Source organism: Protopterus annectens, chromosome 4.part0, assembly GCF_019279795.1.
Source record: "Protopterus annectens isolate FY-2018-M chromosome 4.part0, PAN1.0, whole genome shotgun sequence".
In the NCBI taxonomy this organism is placed as follows: domain Eukaryota; kingdom Metazoa; phylum Chordata; order Ceratodontiformes; family Protopteridae; genus Protopterus; species Protopterus annectens.
In genome coordinates this window covers 639570762-639596205 of record NC_056733.1, presented here as the reverse complement: position 1 = coordinate 639596205, position 25444 = coordinate 639570762, and the positions used below count along the sequence as shown (strand labels likewise).

The following is a 25444-nucleotide window of genomic DNA, read 5'->3' as shown; positions in this document are numbered from 1 at the left end:
AATAATTTATTTTGTCAGGTAACTTAACACCTACTTATTCTCCATGCATTTTACAAAGAATTGGTGTCCACTGATTAAGGTCATGCCACTTAAACAGGCAAACCCCAAATCTACAGCTAACAACACCAACAAGATATGTAGTCCTGAAGATCTTAGGAAAGGTGTGTCACAGTGCTGTATAACATGATCTCCCACCTCCCCCCCAGAAAAAAGGGGCAACAAGAAATGCTGGAGAATTACCCCCCAGCAGTACTTGATGGCATGGGGAAGTGCTCCTATACCTTTTATTGGACCAAGTGCTTGTTGGGACAGATTTTCAGACCCACCTCATAATGACAGTGTAAAAGCAGCTGAGCTAGAGCAGTACCTCAGTTAGGCGATGAGGAACTGAGACACTTTGAGGTACCTCAGTAAGGCACTGAGGTACTGAGGTACCTCAGTAGGGCAGCAAGGTACTGAGGTACCTAGATGTACCTTAGTAAGGTACTGAGGTACCTGAGTAAGATAGTGAGGTAGTGAGGTACCTCAGTAGGGCAGCAAGGTACTGAGGTACCTAGATGTACCTTAGTAAGGTACTGAGGTACCTGAGTAAGATAGTGAGGTAGTGAGGTACCTCAGTAAGGCAGCAAGGTACTGAGGTACCTAGATGCACCTAGATGTACCTCAGTAAGGCACTGAGATACCTCAGTATGATAGTTAGGCGATGAGGAACTGAGACACTTTGAGGTACCTCAGTAAGGCACTGAGGTACTGAGGTACCTCAGTAGGGCAGCAAGGTACTGAGGTACCTAGATGTACCTTAGTAAGGTACTGAGGTACCTGAGTAAGATAGTGAGGTAGTGAGGTACCTCAGTAAGGCAGCGATGTTCTGAGGTACCTAGATGTACCTCAGTAAGGCAGTGAGGTACTGAGGTACCTCAGTATGATAGTGAGGTACCTCAGTAAGACAGCGATGTTCTGAGGTACCTAGATGTACCTCAGTAAGGCAGTGAGGTACTGAGGTACCTCAGTAAGATTGTAAGGTAGTGAGGTACCTCAGTAAGACAGTGAGGTACAGAGGTACCTCAGTAAGACCGTGACTGGCCATTTGGAATTGGTACATAACTTGTACATTACATATAGCTTTTCAAATGAGGTATAATGTATCACAGAAGACACAAAATGAACTCATAAGACACCTTTGTAACTATGCATGTTGTATAAGGGCAGGTAAGTAAATTAATTAGCATCAAAAAGCAGGTATCAAGGAAGAGGATAATTACTTTAGCTGAAAACATGTATTTCAATTAAAATTGTCTCTAAAAAGTTCTTGCAAATACTACCTTTAGCTGGATAACATTTTAGCTCTCTAGAAGATTTTTATTCAAAGTAGTAGTGTGGCTAATCTTGTCTAAAATAAAAGTAGAAAAATACTGTTTAGGCTGCTTGCAAGTTTTCAGTTCTTGTTCTAATCTGGAGAAGTGTTTGAACACTTGTAGTACTAGACGTACACAGAGCTGTGTAATGGTAATTACAGGAAGCAGGGATGTGCAGACAAACATTGTTTTTCAACATCTCAGTGACTCTGACATGCTAAACAGTGATTTGTTTTTTTTTGGCACAAACACTGAAAAACAACTGCAGGTATGAAATAATATTTTTCTATTTGTTTTCCATTATTCAGAACTTAGTGATACACAGTCACAGTCTGAAAGGGATGTCATGTTTTAAGGAACTATACAAATCCAAAGAGCAGGAGGAGTAAGGACATCAAAGGAGCCTTAAAACCAAAGTAGCATTACAGTTCTGTTTCAGCTAACTAGCTGCACTTAGTTTTTACCTACTAATACTAAGATAATACTACAGTGTGTCAGGGGTGGGAGGACAGAGCAGGTCTGGAAGAGACTAGCAAATAAAACGAACTGAACAGAGTCTTCAAACAGAAAAGAAGCAGAGTTTAGATACGCTGCTTCACTTAGCTTTAAAGGCATTTGTAGTGGTGTTGATTATTTAATTAATTCAGTCATTAATTCTTCAATCAATTCATTGTTAATTGGAGTAAAGTACAGTTCCCCCCAAAAAATGATTTTAGACATTGCTCTGGTGAGAGGTACAAACTATGCAGGTAGTAACAAAACAGTATTTAAACAGAACGATTGCTAATACATCACCAACAAGAACAAATTTATGAAAAACTGAATGGTTAGTTATAGCTCAGCAGAACAGTGATTTCATTAACTGAAGTTACAAGAGACCTACAGTACCAGATATCCCTAGCATTAAAAGTATATGAGGAAGAAGCATTGTCTCAGTCTAGGAAGAGGACAGGTTGTTATAGGGCTATTAATCTCATTTCCATTGACATGAATGTTGTGCAAAAGATTTTGTGCCGCATTCAGAGTCCTAAATGCATATAATCAAAACTCAGCTTAGCAAAACTGTGGGACATGCTCTAGCACAGGTCCTGTGGGTTAAGTGCTGGGGTTAGGGGTGAGTAACTTTCTCACAACAGTTGAACAGTCAAACGTGAGTCAACCAAACTGCGTAAACAATCCTGTATTGACCAAAAAACATTCAGCATACCAAATTGAAAGTATATATATATATATATATATATATATATATATATATATATATATGTGTGTGTGTGTGTGTGTGTGTGTGTGTGTGTGCGTGTGATAAAACGTTCAGACAAACCATTCAGTAAAAGCTGCAAGAAAAATCCAGCCAAGCTACAATTTTAATTCTGTGATACTTTACACCTCTGTAATGGAGGCCCTTGAAATATATGCAGATCATCTCTTAAAGACATCAAGTACTTCAGCTACATGGTGTCTGAATAATCCATGATATTTTTACTTCTTAATTGTTTATGGTTACTGTGATGCCCCAGCACTGGCCCAGTAATCAAGGAGCCTCAATCCTCGCCACTGACAACAGTGGGGAATGTACACACTGGGAGGGTGACAAGTACACACACAGTAAAGTGCAATTTCACTTAAGAGCACACAGAAACCATGGTCAGTCTAAGGCTGGTTTCTCTCTCTTTCTCCAAATCCTCAATAAAACTCCCCACTGGCACAGCTATAGGGTTGAGATCTCAGCTGAGTGGCCAAGTCAAGACCTCCAGCACCTTCTCTGACCAACCAGTGCTTCATGTCCCTGCTCAAGTAGCTAAGACACACTCACTCACTCACACACACACACACACACACACACACACACACACACACACACACACACACACACACACACACACACACACTTTGAGATCTGATTTATACACACACCTGGGAAAGGCTGGCACAGGTTTATTAGTTATGCCCCCTTTTGCCCAGACTATAAGGGAGTTTTCTCTGCCACTGGCCACTAATCAGCTGCTTTAAGGCCCTTAGCAAAGGGTGTCCAATCTTACTGTGTAATGTTACTATTAATCCAGATGGTAGTTTGACCAAGAGCAAGGCTATTAGGAGTGGCCCACACAGTGTCATCAACTAGATATGCAAGTACTCTAAGAGCATAAGTATCTCTAGACAGACCAGCCACAATTGAAAGGTTTAAATATATTTAATAGTAAATAATAAAAGAATGGTGGCCATGGCGGTGCAGTGGTTAGCGTCGTCGCCTCACAGCAAGAGGCTCTCCGGTCCAATCCTTGGCTGGGGTGCCTTCTGTGCGGAGTCTGCTTGTCCTCCCTGTGGTTGTGTGGGTTTCCTCCGGGTGCTCTGGTTTCCTCCCACATCCCAAAGACATGCTGTAAGTGTATTAGACACTCTAAATTGGCCCTAGGTGTGAGTGTGTGCATGTGTGTGCCTCCTGTGGAAGGTTGGACATTGGGCTGGCAACTCGACACCGTAAAAACTCCACTGCCATTCATGAGCGGACAGGTGATCTACTGTGGTGACCCCTAACCTGGAAAAGCCAAAAGAAGAAGAAGATCTAAACTATTACAATAGTGCATATACATTTCTGCTCAGTACTTTAAAAATATCTATTCTGTTCCAGCAGTTTGATAGACATATAACATACAGTTTTAATATAGTGGTAACACAAGCAATTGCATCATGCTGATATTCACAAATGACATCACTATTTAAAAGATTCCAGATAGCTGGGCTGGCAATATCTCTTTTTGTAGCACTTCTATATAAATCATATTAATATTCACAGATGGCGTATAATTATCTACAAAATTCCAGCTAGGTGGGCTGTCAGTATTTCCTTTTGTGACAGTTACAGTGTAGCCAAGAAAGTAAACCCCATATCAGCTGCAGACATGTATGTTTTCAGCCTTTTTATTGATATCTTCAAAACAGCATAAGTAGATAGTTTGGTTATAGGTCAGAAAGAAAGGGTCTTTAAACACAGCTGATACCTATAAACATTAAGGTGACTGTACAATATCCCACCAAATGTCAAAATCAAAGGGCAAAAAGGTATTACAAACTATTCAGTAAAACCTGCAAGAAAAACCCAGCCACGCTAAAATTTTCACTGTGTGAAACCTAAACCTCCTGTAATGGACGCTCATGGGATATATGCAAATGACCCCTTAAGGACACTGAATCAGCTACAAGGCTTCTGAATGCCCATGATTTTTTTTTTCCTTTATAAGTCTTTATGGTTATATTCAGGCCTAAATGGTACCTTTTTGATGCAGTTGGGATCATATGTAAGAACCTGGCTCAAACACAGAGGCTTATGTTTGAGTTTCTGGTCATAACCAACTTGTAGTGCATGCAGTGCTGTGATTATGCTCTAAAACTGCAGAAAGACAGGCTTGTTAAACACATTTTTAATGTAGTAAAGTGCTTAACACATCTTTGTTAAGCATTCATAAGTGCTGTTGAGCACCAATCTTGTACTAGAGCATTAGCAGTACTAAGTAGCCACAACAGAAGAACACTGTGAACCTGTTAAACACTTAATTTGGACTTTTGCTTTTTGTCTTGTGTGCACTGTAGGATGTAGTACTAGTCATAAAGAAAGAAAGTATAAGAGCACAATGTGTTTTATGGTTTTGAAAACCACTTAACATTGTCACACAGACAGCAAGCAGAAATTAAACGTACCACTGGTCTAACACTTCACTCTGCTTGTGTGTGTGCATATATGTATGTGTGTGTGTGTGTGTGTGTGTGTGTGTGTGTGTGTGTGTGTGTGTGTGTGTGTGTCTGTGTGTCTGTGTGTGTGTGTGTGTGTGTGTGTGTGTGTGTGTGTGTGTGTGTGTGTGTGTGTGTGTTTCTGTCTGTCAGCAAAAATTTTTAAAGCCTTTTCTTACGATTTCTTAGTGCTGTTCCATGGTAGATGCTATACTGTGAGAGTAGAGCAAAACAACTTTGAAAGAAACATAACACAATTATTCTGCACTCTTTGGCATCAGAGAAGTACATAACAAGGCCATATTTCCTGATTTTGGAGTATGATGTGCTCCATGTATTACAAACTGTTTAGGCAGAAAAGGTATCCATGTCCACAGTGGTGCAGTGTTTAGCGTTGCCGCCTCACAACAAGAGGTTCTCCGGTTTGATTCTCGGCTGGGGTGCTTTCTGTTTGGAGTTTGCATGCCCTCCCTGTGGTCGCGTGGGTTTCCTCTGGGTGCTCCGGTTTCCTCTCACATCCCAAAGACATGCTGTAGGTGGATTGGACACTCTAAATTGGCCCTAGGCGTGAGTGTGTGTGTGTGTGTGTGTGTGTGTGTGTGTGTGTGTGTGTGTGTGCCTTCTACGGAGGGTTGGGTGCTGGGCTGGCAACTCGACACTGTAAATCTCCACTGCCAATCATGAGCGGACAGGTGATCCGCTGTGGCGACCCCTAACCGGGAAAAGCCGAAAGAAGAAGAAAATCCAAAATGACAAATCTTTACATAGTTTACTGCCCTTCCAACTGCCTAACTGCACTCAGCGTGACTAAACCATTATTTCTCTTTGAGTTAGTGAAGGAAATAACCATGTAATCCAATACCTTTCTTATGAGTGATTTCAACTATCCACCTATAAACTAGCAAATATATACTACTAACAACAAATATGGCCAGAGATTTCTGGACTTTATAAATGTCAGTACTTATGACTAAATCATCCCTCTGCCCACCAGACTTATTTATCTTCTAGATAACAGTAAATCAAAGAAAGACTTCATTGTCTCCCTCTACTCTTCCCTCATTAGGCCAATCATCGAGTACAATGCCCCATTTGGCATGTATCTCACTAGACACCTGCAACAACTGGAGAGGTCGCAAAAGTACCTCACAAAGAGGATCCTAGGCCTTAAAAACTTGTCCTGTATGGACAGACTCAAAAAACTCCAACTATTCTCTGTCTCATATCGACTACTTAGAGACGATCTCTGCTTGACTTACAAAGCCATGTCTGACCCAGCTCTGTTCGAAATGCTACATCTAAAGAAATCCCAGTCCCACCACACCACACGCTCCAGAGACCTCAACCTCATTACCACAATTAACAGAACATGCTGGAGGGACAGGTTCATAACCCAGAGATTGCCCATGCTATGGAATAGACTTTCCATACATGTCAAGCATAGCACCTCACTGGCCCTCTTCAAGAGAAATCTTGATGAGTGGATGGGAAATAGAAAATTCACCCCACGAATCACTCCAGTGGCTTTACTTGACAGAGGCACTGGGAACTAAGGTTGGGTGGCACGATGCCTGGGTAATCCTATGGGCTAGGCTTGTAGAGGCTCCAGGGCCATTAGCCTAGTACACACCTATGAACCTATGAACCTATACCTTGTCCTTGCTAATGTTTTCCCATTTGCATCACCCACTTGTTACCACCACCCATAGTCAACTCTGGCCATCTTACAATGACCTTCTCCCTGTAAATCTGCTTTGCAGCCCCTAATAATTCCTGTACAATCAGAGATTACACAATGTGCCTGAAGCTGCTTCTTTTAATTCTGAATTACATACCCTCTTGGATAGATGTAGTGTGACATCTGCACCAGTTCATTGTACTCATAATTTATTTATTTATTATTTATTTTACATTTGTTGACTGGGAAAGTCCGACTGGAAACATGTCCATTTACAGCAGAGGCCTGGGGAGAAAAGCTCCATTTTACATACAATGCAGTAACATACAAACAATACAGTAGTATACAAAGCAAATATAAAAAGATTAATAAGAATCTACAGTACTATGTGATTATACTTCCTAAGACATTTTTATGTAGTAGTTTAGTATTAACTATGGCTACATTTCTTAGAAATTCAGTAACTTTATAAAGCTGTAATGCTTTCAAAAGGTAGCATTAAAAATTAGAAACTTGATGAGAAGAGTAGTTTTTAGTATCTTTGTCTTTACCCAGGGGTGTTACAGGAGCATAGCCATTTGTTAGAAAGATGGGTTATGAGGAGTTTTTTTAAATTGAGTAGTGGAGGTATTGGATGTGAAGGTGGCTGGTAGAGAGTTCCAGGGATTGGAGATGCAGTAGCTCTAGAGAGATTTCCCTGCTTCGTTTTTGTAATTGGTGACCTCAAGAAGGTTAAGGTTATTAGATCTCAAAATTCTTTTTGTGGTGTAAGGTTGTATAAGATGTTAAAGGTCTGGGACATTGTCTGGGTGGTGGTATAGCTTATGTGCTAGTGACAGTTGATTGAGTTTTAATAGTTGAGGGAGTTCTAACCAGTTTAGTTTTTTAAGGGCTATACAGTGATGTGTTCTATATTGAGATTCAGTGGCAAATCTAGCTATCTTGTTGTAACAGGATTCTAGCCTGTTAAGATCAGATTTACGAAGGTTGGTTAGTACTGGGGAAGCATACAGAAGGATGGATAATAATGTGTTCTGGCTATTGTGATTCTAGATTGTTTAGAGAGAAATTGTTACGATAGAGCAGACCTATCTTTTTATGTACTTTCTTGATGGTTTGGGCAGTGTGGATGTCAAATCTAAGGTTATTATCAATTTCAATGCCTAAAAGTTTGGTGTGGGTAGTTGGGATAATTACAATTTTGTTCTTAGAGGTGATTGAAAAATTGACAGCTAGGTGGGTGGTTTTATGGGAAGAAAAAAGTAGTAGTTTAGTTTTATTAGGGTTGAGAATAAGCTGATAGTTAGAGAACCAGGTTTCTGCTAGTGGGAAAGCATTTTGACATTGACCAGTGTAACACTAAATCCATATGGTGGAATAACACAACAAAAACTGTTATAACAAAACAAAAAAAAAAAGAAAGAAAATGCTACTGGCCATCTCTTAAATGTGTCCACTTCATCATTATAAAGGAGATTTGAAAATGGGAAGTAAGTCCCTTAAACTTGTCATTAGGGAATACAAAGCCGACTGTGAAATTCAGGTGACAACTAATTTAAAAGACAGCTATAAGGCCTTCTTTAACTAGAAAAGAAAGCTAAGAAGTAATCATGCAATTCCATACTGAAATTCTGTCTAATGATACCTGTTTTCTCTGACCCCAAAGACACTGCTAATATTCTTGCAAACAAATTCTCTTGAAACTTCACCTCACCCCACTATTCCTGTATCCCTTCAGTCCTTTCATATCTCCCCTCCTGAAATTTTTAGATCAAATCCTTTTGGTATTTTTCCAAATTACAAATACCATTTCTGTGAGTCTTGACAATATCACTGGATGCCTGCTGAAAAGCACTAAGTCCTACCTAGCATAGCCCCTTTGTTAGCTCTTCAACCTGAATCTGTCCAGTGGTTATGTCCCTGGGGTGTGGAGAATGGTAGCTATGGTGCTCTTACAGAAAGTTGGTCCTTCTACTGACTCTGGGAATTACAGGCATATTAGTCTGAGTAATATCAATTGCAAGGCTATGGGTTATCTTATAATTGAACTAATAAACAACCATATAAATGACCTTATATACCTGGCTACATACCACTTTGGCTTTGGAAAAGGCAGATGGTGTCTTCTCAGCCTGGTTGAGTTCTTTGAAAGGGTTACTGAAGCCTTGGAAATGGGGAATACAGTCTACAATAGCTACCTGGACCTTGTGAAGGCCTTTGACACTATCCTCATGCTGGGATTACTCACAAACTTTCATTGTTCAACATAAACGTATACGGGTCTATATTAGAACATCAAAGTTTCACAACTTCGAATGTCTTAATATTGACCCCTTTTCAGCAAACGCTGAAAATAGCGAAGCTGCGGAACACCAAATTTCTTCCTAGGGAAGGAATTCGATTAGCCATTCCTGTGGCTTCACTATTTTCAGCACTGTGGTGGAAAGTTACGGGTTGGGATCAGGTAAGTGTGCGATTGTGTGGACATGAGGGTTAGGGTGTGGGGTAGGTGAGTTAGGGTTAGGGCGCGGATCAGGTAAGTGTGCGATTGTGTGGATGTGAGGGTTAGGGCAGGGTAGGTGAGTTAGGGTTAGGGCGCGGGTGAGGTGAGTGTGCGATAGTGACAGACCTTAGGGTTAGGGTTTGGGTTAAGGTAAGTGGATAGCTAGTGGTGTATGTACAGTTTAGTGTAGGGTTAGATGTAGGATTTTAGGTGTATGTGTGTGGATTGCTGTTTCTTTGGTGTGCTTTTGTTGTGTGTATGTGTGTCAGAACAGCAAATATTTTCCCTGGGAAAAAAATTTGCTATTCTGCATGTTTGATATTGTCAGCATTCACTGAATAGGGGTCGATATTAGAACATTCGATGTTTTAAAAAGTCGATGTTCTAATATAGACTCAACGTATACATAGTTTGCTGGACAGGTAACTGGCTATCTGACAGAAGTCATACAATTAAAGTTAGAGGTATATACTCTAGACAAAAAAAATGTCACTAGCAGCAGTGTGACACATGGCTCTGCTTTGGCCTTCCTCTTTTCTTATACTTCTCTGAAATGAAAACTGATATCAGTGCACTGTGGCTAACCATATTTGCTGATGATTGTAAACTGAGGGTGGTTGTCAAACACCATTCTGATACTCAGATTCCCCAGCAAGGATTAGGCCAAAAATGCTTGGGTGTGTTAATCATGGGTTTACCCTTAGCATTAGGAAATGCAACATAGCTTCCTTTGGCAAATCTAGCATCAACACCATTTACTATGCAAATCTGTCACAAACCACAGCAAGAACATGAGGTGGCATAATAGTTTCCTATCCAAACTGCTCACCCATTTCTAGAATAGGCTACCCTCATATATCAAACAGAATGCTTCTCTAGCAACCTTTAAAACTAATCTGGATGACTGGGTGGATGATCACAAGTTTTTGCCTGGGTATGTGTGGAAAATCCACTTAATTGTTTGTTTACAGCCAGTACTGGGTGATGTTACTGAGCTTCTCAATTGTCTCACTGACCATAAGCTTAGTAACGTCTGGCAGTTGGTTTACAGGATTAACTCATTCCCTCCAGTAGAGCTCTTTTGCGTGTGTACCTTTAACTCCCAGTGGGCGTGGCTTCAGCATTTAAAAAATTAAGTTATCACCTTACATATTTAACAAATACCCATTGACAGAGGTTATATATCAATACAATTGTGTTTGCCATCATGTATGCTTCAAGATAAAATTTTCTGATACCTTCTATGTAACATGGTTTTGGAATTATTAATGTAAATATGAACAGACAATATTTGACGCCTAGAGGAGCAGTAGGAGGTAACTGCAGAAATGCCTGGAGACGTCACTCGGCTGTAATGAGTTGTTAATGAGCTGATTCCTGTGGTCCAGAGGTGCAAGGTTTGATTCTCACAGCCTCCATTGCCTAACTGTGTGATTTTGAATAAGTCACTTAACTAGACACCACTTCTGGGCCAAATGTGAACAAGATCTATAGAGATCACTGCTCTACCCTGGAAAAGAAATACAAATAAATAAATAAAATAAGAGTTTGTGAACCTATAACTAATTAATAGAACTAGTAATCAATGTAATAGCTTAATAATTGAACAGCTATACTGATGTTTGCATAGTATCAAGGTAAAAATAGAACATTTTCCAAATCAAGTTCTCCACTAAGTTCACTCATCACTAAACAAAGCATTCTCATTGTGGACATCAGCCTCACTTCCAGTTATACTCTACCCCACAAACCTGTCCCACTATGTCCTGCATGTTAGTGTATTGTTTCATTTATTTTCTGTGCTAGATCTTGCTTTACTGAATCTAGTTAATATTGTGAAACTCTAGCTATTTACTACTAATGTAACAATCAGCTTGCTACAGTTAATTCACTGTACACTGAGCACTTCAGTGCATCAGGTGAGACTAAAAATGTAGTGTCAGCATTCCTTTATGAAGCTAGTACTGCACCCCACCACCTTTGGCACCTGCCAGTTATGCCCCCAGACAGCTTGCTTCTAGAGCAGTCACCCATATTTGTCCCACCCTAGATTTGGCTCAGTGTCAGATGCCCACCTTTGCGATCCAGAATAATCATTCTAAGCTAGGGTACCTTTTTGGCTAGGCTTATATAGGCCCTAGGGCCAATAGCCTAGTACCTATCTATGAACCTATGAACTTTTTTTACTGAATATGGCATCCCAATATATGTTCATAGATTCACAGGTGAATACTAGGTTAACTACCCTCAAGGGCTATTTTAAGACTAGCCAATAACCTGTGGACAGAATTAAACCCTGAACCTTGTGTCTATGAGATGACGACTTTAACCATTATGCCAAACCCACCCTGTGATTGCTTATAACCAGATTGTTTGTTGCTTTTTTCCTGGTCATTACATGCTATGCCATAAGCATCCATATAGTTTGAGAAGGAGGTATATCTGCTACCTATATTCTGTATTTGCTGACTGTAACAGCCTACCTTATACAAAATGAAGATAGGGATACAGTAAAAAATTAACGGGGGAGTTTGCATAAGGTAACCTGAACATGGCGAACTCTTATATTGTAAACACAAAACTGCAGGCCACATGACTAATTATTTCTTTATCTGTAATTTATTTGACATTCGATTACCAGGGAGGTACTTCTCAGCATAAAAAAGATACATTTAGAGGAGGCCTGAGAGAAAAGCTCCATAGACATGATACATAGCTCATGTACTTTTATAACATGCTTAGTAATATGAGTAGGATAATGAGGTATGCAGTGAGAAAGAATAATAGCTTACATATTATAAGAGAATCAGAGGCCATCTGGCATCTGGCCATATAAGGCCAACTAATTTCCTGACTTATGTATATATTCTGTATATATTACTGTAACCACTATGTGTAACACTGTTTCTACTTCTGTACCAATTAATGTTTAATTTTTTTTCTGCATCTATGTTCTTGTCAGAGCTTTTCTCCCTGGGCCTCCACCGAAAATGGGCTCTTTTAGGCCCAATGGACATTCCCGATAAACAAATGCAATAAATAAATAAATCCGTATACTATCTATATGGTTTACTATTGTTTATTTGAATGGGAAAACATTTTCCGTTCAAATAAACGAATGGTAATACCGAGAAAAAAAAACAAACGTACACAATGTCAAACCAAATGCTTGATGCTTTTGACTTGACATTGTTGTCGAAACCACCATGTGATAGCTGTATAAGAGCTGACGTAAATCAAACTCCAATACAGCTATCACATTTTTGCTGCACCCCCCCACACCCCCCTACTTATATATTCTAACTCCGAGATCGAACTACAGTGGGGATGTGGATGAATTTCCACTCCCCACTATACCGCGATCTCCATTCAGATAGTCAATTTCCACTTATGCGAATGCAGTTGTGCATTCGCATAAGTGGAGTCAAGTATCTGGTGCAAAAGTGCTTGTGCGTTCGACATTCTGTTTTTCGGCACATTGCAGTCGATAGAATGTCGTTCGCACAAGCAATAGTAAACCCTATATGTGTGTGTGTGTGTGTGTGTGTGTGTGTGTGTGTGTGTGTGTGTGTGTGTGTGTATGTGTGTATATATATATATATATATATATATATATATATATATATATATATATATATATATTATATATATATATAGTTACAAGCAACTTAAATTAACATAATACATTGAGAATGAAAGCAAACAAAAGTCTAGAGGACCTAGCTTGAGATCCAGTTATAATACCTAAAAGAAACTGAGTATGGTAGTGTTTAAGGGAAAAGATGAAGCAAGGATGAGGTAAAATAATGTTATATGTGGGGAGAGAGGAAAGAAAAGGCTTTGGAAAGGAGAAGTAGAAACGAAGTTGAAATAGGGAGCAATGGGAACGAGATGAGAATAAAAGGGTAAGAAAAGAGTAGGTGGAGTAAGAAAAATGGAAGTGTTTTTAATCTGATGTAAGAGAAGAACAGAGCCAGGAGTTCAGGAGAAATAATTTTAAGAAAAGCTTAAAATTCTGAGTACTAGGAATCATCCTGCTGTCTTTGGGGAGTGTGTTTCAAGTTTTCCTAATTCAGGAAATGAATGGCAACACCTGTATAAGATCTCCTAGATAAATGCCGCACACCTCTCAACTGTACAGATTTTTGCAGATTGTCTATATTTTTGCCTCATATTTTTAGTCCATTTTTCATAAAATTGTGGTTTTCTAGCAAATTAGTGACAAATCAGTAAGAATGAAATTAGGAAATAATAACAGACAATTGAGTTTCAGACTTCATACCCTTCAGAAGAAAATCATTCTAATGCAAAACCTGTTATTCTATCAACTTTCTAAGTTTATAAGAGCAATATATAAACAATGTCCCTATTTTTGGGCCTTTGCCCCACTTTTATTTATGGCTTTGTCCAGATTACTTGCTCTAGCAGGTTGAGAAGTATGCCTCATGATGGCAATGAATGGTATTATGCAATCTTTGTTATTATTTAATTAATGATTAGGCCTTGTTTCATATCACAAGAATATCAAAAGTTGAAAAAAATCAAGTGTCCTGCCTTATAATACAGCTAAAACTGTATACAGGAAACCATTATCTTAGTAGTGATACTGTTTTAATGGAGTGACACTGGTTTGCTTTTTTTGCTTTCAAACTAATAAACTCAGTCTGCACAGACTGTAAATTCTCAATTTTGTATTTTGCATACAAAATTATAATATTCCATGTTGTTTTGAATAGTTTTCTTGAGTGTTTCATTGCATAGCTACAATTATTGCACAATCAGATTTTGTACTGTTTCTGGTTCGTGACTAAAAAGGTCTGTAATAATCACTCCAACTACTTGGTGAAAAGCAATTAAATAAACACAAGCAGAAAACTGTGACAAGGCCTTATTAAAAGACCCAGGTGTTTGTTTAAAGTACAAGCAGCTTGTTCTATGTTATCTTTAAGATCATATCCCCCCACATAGAGTTTGGCTTGATGAATAGATCATACTGCTGACAGTAGGGGCAAATAGCACCAAAAAGGAGAAAAAAGTGGGCACATGATGGTCCTGATAAGGGCTTAGCAGGAAGTGCTCAATTATTATTTCTATCTGCTGTACAGAAAAACAAAGGCCAACAAGAAAATGTATTGACTCTAATACCAAGTAGTGGGTATGCACTGATTCTGTAATTCTTCAAGAGAGACTTATACCCCTAACGCTTAGGCATCCCCAAATTTAGCTAAAATGCCGTTCTATCACTCCTAATACTGGAAACATTTTTTTAGAAAAGGTTGTGGATGTGTCACTAAATTCTGATAATCATTTCAGGTACAGATGTATTTTACTTCAGAAAAAAATGTTAACTAGCATCTTTTTCTATCAAATTTTTAATTTAGTAGCATAAGTATTTCAGATGGGTCCTTGTTGTGACGCCATTTCCCTAATCATCTTTGCTTTTCCCTAATTCAAGAGGTAAAAGGTTAAGAATTATGTTTTTATCATTAGGCTTTTATTGCATTTTCTTGTGTCATGGTTCATATACTTTTCAACTGCTACAAGGGGAATTGTACTCCAAATGTCATCTTCTAGGCACATTTGTTGAAATGTTATGTGTGTCACTAAATTAAAAAGATGGCATCATCTTTCACCAGGCTGTAACTCTCACATTTTGTCACATATTGGCACTATTTTTTATTGAGTTACTTTGCTTAATGTCCACTGCCTGCAAGCATTTCTGCACTTCTTATAATGTACTGTTAGGGACAGAGGGTATTTATATTTTGTGTTTGTAGCATATAATTCAAAGCTGCAGCTTCAAAAACAGTAACTGATTTATTGATTTAAGAAATTTCCTTCAAATTACAGTGGAGAGAAGTATAAACTCCATTTGAGAAACTTGATTATTGTGTGTTCCTGTTCGTTATTTAGTGTTTTCTCCCTCTCTCTCTCTCTCTCTCTCTCTAAAATTATTACATTATCTTGCCTTTCCAAAGTGGCGTTTCTGTTCTCTTTTTTTCCTAGAGGATTTGTTATGCTGCCACTCTTCTCTGCACCCTCTATATCCTCACTGTTCTTAAATGATCCCATATAGTCTATATTCCTTGAGGCTCTTTTCTTCCTAGTGGTTCCCATATATTTATAGATCTTAGGCTCCCATATTCACTCTGGTCTTAGACTCCCATATTCACTTTGACCCTAAGCTCCCATATTCACTCTGCTCCCATGCTCACACATTCACTCTGGTCCTAGGCTCCCATATTCACTCTGCTCCCAGGCTCCCATATTCACTTTCGTCCTAGGCTCCCACATTCACTCTGCTCCCAGGCTCCCATATTCACTCTGATCCTAGGCTCCCACATTCACTCTGCTCCCAAGCTCCCATATTCACTTTGGTCCTAGGCTCCCACATTCACTCTGCTCCCAAACTCCCATATTCACTCTGGTCCTAGGCTCCCACATTCACTCTGCTGCCATGCTCCCATATTCACTCTGGTCCTAGGCTCCACATTCACTCTGCTCCCAGGCTCCCACATTCACTCTGGTCCCAGGCTGTCATAGGCTTACTGATCATTGTAGCTTACACAGCCTTACCAGTCCTAGGCTCCCATATCTACATGATTTAGTTATTGTTTATTTATTTGTTTGTGTTTGTTTGTTTACTGTAATGGAATGATCAGAAATTACCTATTTAAGTCACAGCTCAGAGCATTATTGATACCAAAAACAACAATGTATAGAATTTAGTTTGCAGTTTACATATGTTTGTGAAATGAGAACGTATATAGTTTACTGCATACAATTTGGGTGTCTGCTTAGCATGCTAATTTTCACAAAGTGGTTAATACTTATTGAAAATAGTCACATGACTTAATTCTGACTAAGCAAATAAGCAAAACATTTTATTTTCAAGTTATTATTTTGCATCCTAGTTAGCATTTTCATGAAAGTATCAAACACAGAAAGTTGGTTGTATATGGTAGTAGTGACAACCTGGCTAATAGATAGTGCCAGCTACTGTATGAGTGTTAATCTACCCTTGTGGGGTAGTGTCAGTATTTCTTTTATTGGATATGCAGAAAGTGTTAACACATAATAGTAATCAAAACCAAACATAAGTCCAGTATAAATTACTTAAATTTGTAAAGTAGCAGATATGCAATGCAAGTCTTTGTTAGTTGTAAGAACACAGGAGGTAACAGACAGAATGAAGTCAGCAGGATGTCCTGAATGACATACTGTTATGAAATCCGTTAATGTTTTGCTATAAGACTTAAAGTGAGAAGTGACATGTAGGTTATCATGGGTGATATCAAGTGCTTGTGTTTTTTTTTCTGCAAATGTGAGGTTAGTGTGGGCCTGAACTCTACAACTGTTGAGCTGGCTGAAATACTTGCTCGTTATGTCAAATGCTTGTTAATTCCTCGCTGGTCATGCATATTCATACCCTCATTATTCTCTGTGCTTTTCATATACTCATTGTTTACAGTGGCTCCCATGTCCTTGCTTGTCTTACTGGCTCCAGTGTCCTTATTATTTCCAGTGCTTGTCATAGCCTGACTATTCCCAGTAGTTCCCATTACCTCATTGGTCCTACTGGCTCCAGCGTCCTTATTATTTCCAGTGCTTGTCATAGCCTGACTATTCCCAGTAGTTCCCATTACCTCATTGGTCCTACTGGCTCCAGTGTCCTTATTATTTCCAGTGCTTGTCATAGCCTGACTATTCCCAGTAGTTCCCATTACCTCAATGGTCCTACTGGCTCCAGTGTCCTTATTATTTCCAGTGCTTGTCATAGCCTGACTATTCCCAGTAGTTCCCATTACCTCATTGGTCCTACTGGCTCCAGTGTCCTTATTATTTCCAGTGCTTGTCATACCCTGACTATTCCCAGTAGTTCCCATTACCTCATTGGTCCTACTGGCTCCAGTGTCCTTATTATTTCCAGTGCTTGTCATAGCCTGACTATTCCCAGTAGTTCCCATTACCTCATTGGTCCTACTGACTCCAGTGTCCTCATTGTTTCTTGTATGTCCTATAGCATCAGCAGTTCTAGCCAGATTTTATATCCCTTTACCTCACCCATGAAGTGCCAAATATCACACTGAAATTGGTAGCCTCCAGGGAGATTCTTTCATTAGTTTTGCAGAAAGTGCTAAACTATTTTCATTGTAATATGTGTAATGTATAGCAACCATAACTTCCAACTTACTATAAGCAGATTTATCTCACAAGCTTGCAAATACTGTTTCATTAGATTCCAGATAGATTTCTTCATAAACTCCTTATATATTTTCTTAACCTGTTGTGGTGATGCATAGACCCCTCCCTGCATTTTGGTGGCCTGGGCTTCTGTTAGCTACACTTAAATGGTACTTGTCCCCTAATACTCTTTGCATGTCTGCTGTCCACAGCTTAATTCAGTTACTTAATTAGGCATACATGTTGCTCTTGTACTTTTTCACTGTTTTCCCTAAATTTTATAAATAATATGGAGTTTGAGATATCAGGAACAAAAATTATTTCAAAGTTCACTGATTTTCTCAACAGCCACAAGGTCCTCAGTGATGTCTGCCAGTAAGGGAAGTGTTTCTAACTGCCATTTCCATTGGCATAAATAGATAAAGCACTGGCTGTAACCCAGGAAACCCGAGTTAGATTAGTGACTCTGACACCTGTTGGAGCTGGCATGGGACAGTAGAAATATAACAAGGATTTACCTGATCACTTCTTCCTGGGGGGTGGAGAGTTCAGGGGTGTGCTGAGGGCACTGGACAGAGCATGAGCCCCATAGTGACCCCATGCTGAGAGGGCTGATGCTGCAGTAGGTGGATGACAAAAGTGAGACACATAAGCACTGCATCACCACAGAGATGGAGATATTTTCCTTCTGGTTAGGGCTTATGTGAAAAGGTCCACGATAAAACTGCAGTATGATGGATCCTAGCCTGGCCCTGTCCTTCTTTGAGATGCACAGTTGATAGAACCCTGAGAACCCACATATGAGAGGTAGACCGTGGGACTATTGTGGTAGTAAGACTCTTTTCTCATAGGGATCAGCCCCCAGGCTGATGCATGCAAATGTCTAAGGGTGGGAATATCCAGAATTTGGCAAAAGGTAATCATCAAACTAGTTTGCTCATCTAATGTACCTGCTTTTCATAATTAATCTTCCATCTTTTATTTTCTCATCATTTTTTTATAAATTTTAATATCCTCTCAATTCTGACTGTGTTTCACAGCTCAGCTAGAATCACAGCCCTAACACTAAATATATGTTCATTGTAAGGAAAATGTAACTTAGGCACCTTTACCCGCTTTCTTCTACACTGTGTTTTCTACACTATTTCCCTATAATAAATTTTAATAGATACAAATGCCCAGTTTCAGCCTTATCCATCTAGTCAATCTGTTTTGTTAGCTGATGACCATCACTGTTGAAAATGTTATCCCGGCATTCTTCCCACATCTGCTGAAAGTGGCCTTCATTTTTGTTATCAGTTAATTTATTTATTTATTTACTAGCAGGATAAGTGGGATGACCAAGCAGATCGATTTCGGCAGCAACTAAAGCCATCTAGAGCAAGCAGTACTTAACTGCTAAAGCATATACATTCCATATGGAGAAAATACACACACACACACACACACACACACACACACACACACACACACACACACACACACATGGGACAAACCTACTGCTAATTTGGAAGAATGCCAATTCACCTATGGCATATCATTGGGATGTGGAAAGAAACCAGAGCACACACTGAAACTCCATGTGGAAAGAGCAGACATGCAGACTCCTGGCAACTAAAAACCTTGCACTGTAAGCAGTGCTAACCATGATATATAGTTAATGTAATTTCAGTGATCCAAAGTATTAAGTACATTTTTACTCTGAACTTGACTCAGTAGAAATCTTTAAAGCTGATTTAGCAACAAACTATGGCAAAATGCAAATGTGATTTTCTAAGAGATTTGATAAGAGTATAAGTTATCAATGGAAAGTAAACTTCTTGTTTGATACTAGAGATCCATAACTTGTGTATCCTTGGTACAGGATATAGGAAGCTGAACGTTGGGTTCAGGTGGTGAGAAAGTGCAAGTGTAAGGAGAAGGATGGTTAGTAAGTTCTAGTAACCCTGAAGCTATGACAAATGATGGAGCTATTTAACAGACGTGACTGCAGAATCTGGAAAGGATAAAGACAGCAGGTGATAGAAGGAGTTTTAGAACTAAGAATATACCTGGCAGCCATGAGATGAGGAAAGAAAGGAAGAAAAGAGGAGCAGAAGTTTGACGGTTTGTTTTTGTGTGTGAATGTATGCATGTGAGTGAATGCATGTGTGCGCGCATGTGTGTGTGTGTGTGTGTGTGTGTGTGTGTGTGTGTGTGTGTGTGTGTGTGTGTGTGTGTGTGTGTGTGTGCACGTGTGTATGTATGTGTCTGTGTGTGTGTGTGTGTGTGTGTGTGTGTGTGTGTGTGTGTGTGTATGTGTATGTATGCACGTGTGCATGCGCACGCGCGCGTGTGTGTGCATGTGTGCGTGCGTGTGTGTGTGTGCACGTGTGCGTGTACGTGTGTATTTGTGTGTGTGTGTGCGCAATTGTGTGTGTGTGTGTGTGAGTGCACGTGTGCGTGCGCATGTGTGTGTGTATTTGTGTGCGTGTGCATGTGTGCACATGTGTATGTGTGTGTGTGTGCACATGTGTATGTGTGTGTCTCTGTGTGTGTGTGTGTGTGTGTGTGTGTGTGTGTGTGTGTGTGTGTGTGTGTGTGTGTGTGTGTGTGAGAGAGAGAGAGATCTACATACTGGTTCAGTTACCAACTGCCTTAGTTTGGTGTTAGTGTATAATTGCTAGGAGTGAGGTAAGGAGGTAAGGAGGTTTTCCTTTTTACCCACTGTTGTGTGATTTCAGAATTATGTATATGGCATGTAGGGGAGAAAAGGGACAAAGCTGAGTTAAAATGCTCATAATATTTGAAGAACTGAGTTCATAATTAATACATGGAAGAAGAGGCAGATGTGGAGTGAGAGGGAGCAAAGTAAGGCAAAACAAGGATCCAGGAGAGAAAGGGTGAAGAACAGACAGAAGAGAAATGACCTTCAGGTAGGTAAGAGGTTACAAGGTTAGTTGGGTATGTTTATAGAAGATGAGCTTAAGAAACAGGAAGTGTATAGAGAGGATGTAAAACAGGAAAAGGTGAGAGAAGTGCAGTGAGCAGTAAAAATAAGTATTAGTAAAGAAAGCTTTGAGAATACAATACAATATCTCAAGTGCCAGAGATAGAAGCAAATTTATACAGAGAACTGCACATCTGTCAGCAAGTCCTAAGCCCATACCAGTCAGGACAAATGGCACATGTGGCACATCCATTTCTATGGCACTCTGAGTACACCAATATAGGATGATGCCTGGGATAGGTATTACAGGGAGTTATGAACCAAAGATGGTAGTTATTGGGTAGATATCATGTTGCCACTGTGTGCCCTGCTATCAGACAGTCAATGATTCATCTCTCAGAGACATTTACATTATGGCACATAACATGGTTCTTCTACTTGTTAGTAACACACAAAGCATTTGAGCAGCAGCAGCTGATGAACACTGTTAGAGTACACTGCTGTACAGTGCAGCTTATATCAGGGCTCCACTTGTCGGGCAGACCAATACTACCAGCAGTGTACCCAGAAATACAACACTCTGTGTTGTATTATAATGCATTAAATACTTGAAAGGGAGTTATGCAATTCTATAAGAATGCATAGATTTGCAGCTGCGTGTGTTCTAGATATGAAAGAGCATGTTAGGAGCTTGGGGACTACTATCTGGTTGAACATCATAGTAGTCTATGTTTTCTAATTATAAATGGTTCACTGTGCATGCAGTACAAGAGTTATGTCAAGGTGAACAAGCAAATTTCACCTGTGTGTTCACCTTTATATTACCACGGTAGGTACCTGGGGAGAGCTATATAGAATACTTAGTATGCAGAGAAGTGCAGAATTGTGTCAGGGTACGTGATACAGTAAATCTGTGTGCTCACTTTTATAGTGCCATAGTGGGCAGCTGGGGAGAACTGTACAGAATAAATAGTATGCAGAGAAATGCAGAATTGTGTCAGGGTGTGTGATATAGTAAACCCATGTGCTCACCTTTACAGTGCCCTAGAAGGGGAAGAGCTGCACACTATACTTGGGATGCAGAGAATTGTACCACTATGTCTCCCACATGTGAACAGCACACAATGTTCTCAGGACTGGCTGCACAGTGCACACCTTATATTGGATATATAGGGTCATAGCACAATACATTACTACAAGGGAAAGTGACATGCCACCTACACTGTTGTGCCTAGGCTAATATGCAAGCATGGGCAAACAGTTCAGAAAGTTTCCACATCCAGTAGCCATTCCTGTATTGTAGTGCTCTTTACATTAGATCTGGGCTTCATAGTGCATGGCTGGTGTTACAGAGGTATAGAACCTATAATACTACAAACCCCTTTTGGGCTGTACCAGTGCCAGTACATCTCACATTGTGTAGCAGTGCATTTCTGTAACTGTCGTGCTTGCTTTCCACGTTCTGTATCCAGCCTCATTAAATAGCTCTGTGATGGCATTCAGCCATCCAGTCAAACAAAAGTCTACCTCAGGGGTCCATTCTTATCCTAAAACTGTTCACTGGGTTTGTGACTAGAGCTGCTTGCAGGGAATACCAGCATGTAGTGATATCAGAAGTCAAGTGTTTGTCCATAACTACTTATGCCAAACTTCTTATCTGTGCTGTGACATAGACGGTGTCCGCTTTTGACCTCTGTAGAGCCCTGCATGAAGTAGTGAAGCAAAAAAAAAAATCCAGCCACAGCGCTCAGATAATGCACCTCTACTGCACCCCAACAATCTCTGAACTTTATAACTTTTTCAAGTATTAGTTTCCACTATGTGGAATTCTCTTACATTTGACATCAATGTAACAGCCACCTTAACAAAATTCTTAAAATGTCCCCTTAGTGAAGACACTTCTTTCAAATGTCTTGGCTCAGTTACAGAACAACTTACTTGTTATATGAAGGCACACCATGTGCAACTGTGTATACAAGGAAGTCTTTTCCAATGCAAGATATTCATTTACCTCTTCTTCTAATTTTAGCTTGATTCTCATGATGGTTTTTCTGTTGCCTGAAGTACTGTTTGTATATTTTTGTAAGTTGATTTGTATAATTATTATTAACACTATGTAGATGATATAGCATGTGGCAGGAAATAAGCCTTTGTCATCCATTTTGCTTACTGTTGCAAAAGATACATACAAACAGTATGATACGTGATATACCTTGTACTGTAGGATTAATGAATGAGTTTCCTGATCAGTGTGTAACTAAGTTTACTAATCCTCTATGTATTCTACTTATGTTTTTTCCATGCTTTTTATGTTACTGTGGTGTTTCTCCTTGATGTCAGCAAACTACATTAATTCCATTAGTTTCTACTGACTACAGCTTTAGGTAGTTCCTATAGGATTTTATGAGCAGCGTGTCTCATAGGTGGCTTTGTGGTCTAATGTTGAGGTATTTTTTTCTTCTCCACTGCATCCTGTGCCCATTCATTTTTGATATGGTATGGCCCCAAGCCACACTGAGGGAGAGCGACCAGAGGGGTCTGTCACCCAGGCATTCATGGGGGAGCTGTTGTACATGCCTATGGCCAGGTATCCCTCACCTGCTAGAACCCTATGATTTAACGGTCTGCCACCCTCCCAGACAGGGGATGTCATTGTTGCAGGTTGAGCCAAATTATCGCCAGGATGTGAAACAACCCAGTGCTACCTTCTCTAAGCTGTCTCTATTGTTTAGAATATATACTAAGGGAGCATTTTGTATACGAGCCCTAGACTTGTCCCTGGTGGTGACATGAGTATGCACACCAGGTTTGGGACTTCCTACATCCTTCTATCTGAACAGGCATGCTCCTTCACACATAGAAAATGACTGCTGTCACCATCCTAGGAAACTGCAGCCTGCATCAGCCTAGTTATGGTATTTGCCTATATGCTTTTGCTTGCACTATAACACACCGGCCAGCTGGGAACCACCACATCCTCTCCTCCAGGATGAGTAGTCATTCATACTCCCCTGCCCAGTTCTTTCAAGTCCTGAACTTCTACCTAAATTCTAAATTCATCTGTGCCTCAGTTAGAATTTCACCCCTCTGTGCCACAAAGCTGGTAGCTTGTTCTAAGGCAATTTTTAATTTTTATGCATTTTAATAATCTATTTAGGATTTGTTAGTTTTGTACTTTAGATGTGTTTTTTTAATTTATTTTTATTTAGATAGAATGCAATCTGTTTTGCCAGTAATGTTGTCATCCTATTGGCTATTTATAGCCAGTGTTTTATTTTGTTTGTTAATCTATTATTTTTAAATTGTTCACTAAACTATAAATGGATTTAATTTCTGTGGAATAATTCAACTAGTTATTGTTGCCTTTTGTGCATGTGTATGTATATTTTTGTGTGTATAGTTTGTGAAGTTGCTTTTCTTCTACATTGAAGAGAATGGGAAACAGGGTCTGTGGTTTTTTTTTTAGATTTTATTTTATTTTATTTTTTGTTTGTTTTTACATTGCTTATATAGTTTGATTCGTGAGGGTTATTTTACATGGGATAGGGTATTTTAGGACTGGCTTTGTACACATCTTTTGTATGTGCAAGGAGTTAACATTTACTTTCATTTTTAGTATGTAGTGTAGACATTGGTGGATACATGGAAAATAAGAACATTTAGCAGCTTTAATGATGCACCAAGGTTGTAGATCAACTTCTGATAATATGCAATGAGTGAAACTAAACAAAAATTATCTACAAAATATACAAGATATGGCTCTTTATCACAGCCTTTACATCTGGGGATCTCGTATTAAAATAAATCAATATGTATATATATTTATACACACACACACACACACACTAATATATATATATATATATATATATATATATATATATATATATATATATATATATATATATATGTGTGTGTGTACAGTCTACACTGAAACATCAAATTACACTAATTCATTACTTAAAGATATGTGAACCAAAACATAAAACAACATAAACCTATTAAAGACATTGAAAAAAACACTCCTGCTAATTAATTGTACTAACTCTGAAATCATACAACAATGGATAAAAAGAAAAGCTCCTTACCCCACTGCTAGCAATCTCATATTAGCACTGTAAATCAATGTGTGCATGTACCTTTAAGAAGCTATCCAAGGGCTTGCACAAGTATATAAATACTGATCATGTGGAAGTCTGACTGCCATTTTGTAGTATGCTGTTGAGATGTAAGCATCTATGTATGTAAGGCCTGTCTGTTAACCAGCTTGTTTATATTTTATGATGCTGCTATCCATCCTGATGTGTTTCTATGTATTAAAGCATCTAAACACAATACCCCACCTGTTTGTCATCTGTGATAGAGAGGGACAAGCAACATTGTGTCAGAAGTGGCATGTCTAAAGGGACATGAGGGTAGAAGAAGAATGGCCAAAACGATTTGCTGCAAGAAAGAGTTCCAGTTTCTTCCACTTAAGTCTGAAGGGCACCTGGTTGGCATTGGAAGAATATAGAGCAGGGAATCATCCGTACTGCATGTATAATTCACAAAACAGGTCAGAAATGAATTTCAGACATTAAAACTTGCTCAAAACTATTTCTTATTTGCAAAATATGAAACAAGGCATACAGAACGCTCTAAACAACATTCAAATAAACAAATATGTCTGATATTGATAAAAATATTCAAATTACTGGGGGAAATGTTTTAAATAAAGTCTGAATTGCATAAAATGAATAAAATGAGAGGAAACAACCACATTTTCGCTAAGCACATATTTTTTTGTATTTATTAAAGATATCTGAGTTATCAGACGTGTATGAAGTGTCCGCATATTTGTGCAGTATTACAGTAAAGTTATTTTGCAAAACAGCCATCACAGAGTATATTTTGCAAAGTACACTATTTTGAAGAGTTTATTGTGCATTTGAATGTTATTACAAGCTCACAGAACAGTTTGTTCATACATAATTACAAGGGCCATATTTTCAATGTGTTTGTGCATACTTTGTGGGCATGGCTGATGGATTTCAAAAACCCATTGCACTTGTGTTTGACAATAATATTGC

At 39.1% G+C, this 25444-nt stretch overlaps 2 protein-coding genes across 2 annotated transcripts in view; one reads left to right on the top strand and one right to left on the bottom strand.

The window, feature by feature from the left end:
• Positions 1-25444, top strand: part of B3GNT4 (UDP-GlcNAc:betaGal beta-1,3-N-acetylglucosaminyltransferase 4) — a 1341192-nt gene that overhangs the window by 11503 nt on the left and 1304245 nt on the right. The window lies entirely within an intron of this gene.
• LOC122800273 (sericin-1-like) lies at positions 16645-17229 on the bottom strand. Its single transcript, XM_044069761.1, has one exon. The coding sequence runs from the start codon at positions 17227-17229 to the stop codon at positions 16645-16647; it is 585 nt and encodes a 194-aa protein (XP_043925696.1).

What these genes read in the sequence shown, in the direction of transcription:
- LOC122800273 (XM_044069761.1), bottom strand. Translation starts at nt 17,229, where the DNA reads ATGGGAACTACTGGGAATAGTCAGGCTATGACAAGCACTGGAAATAAT.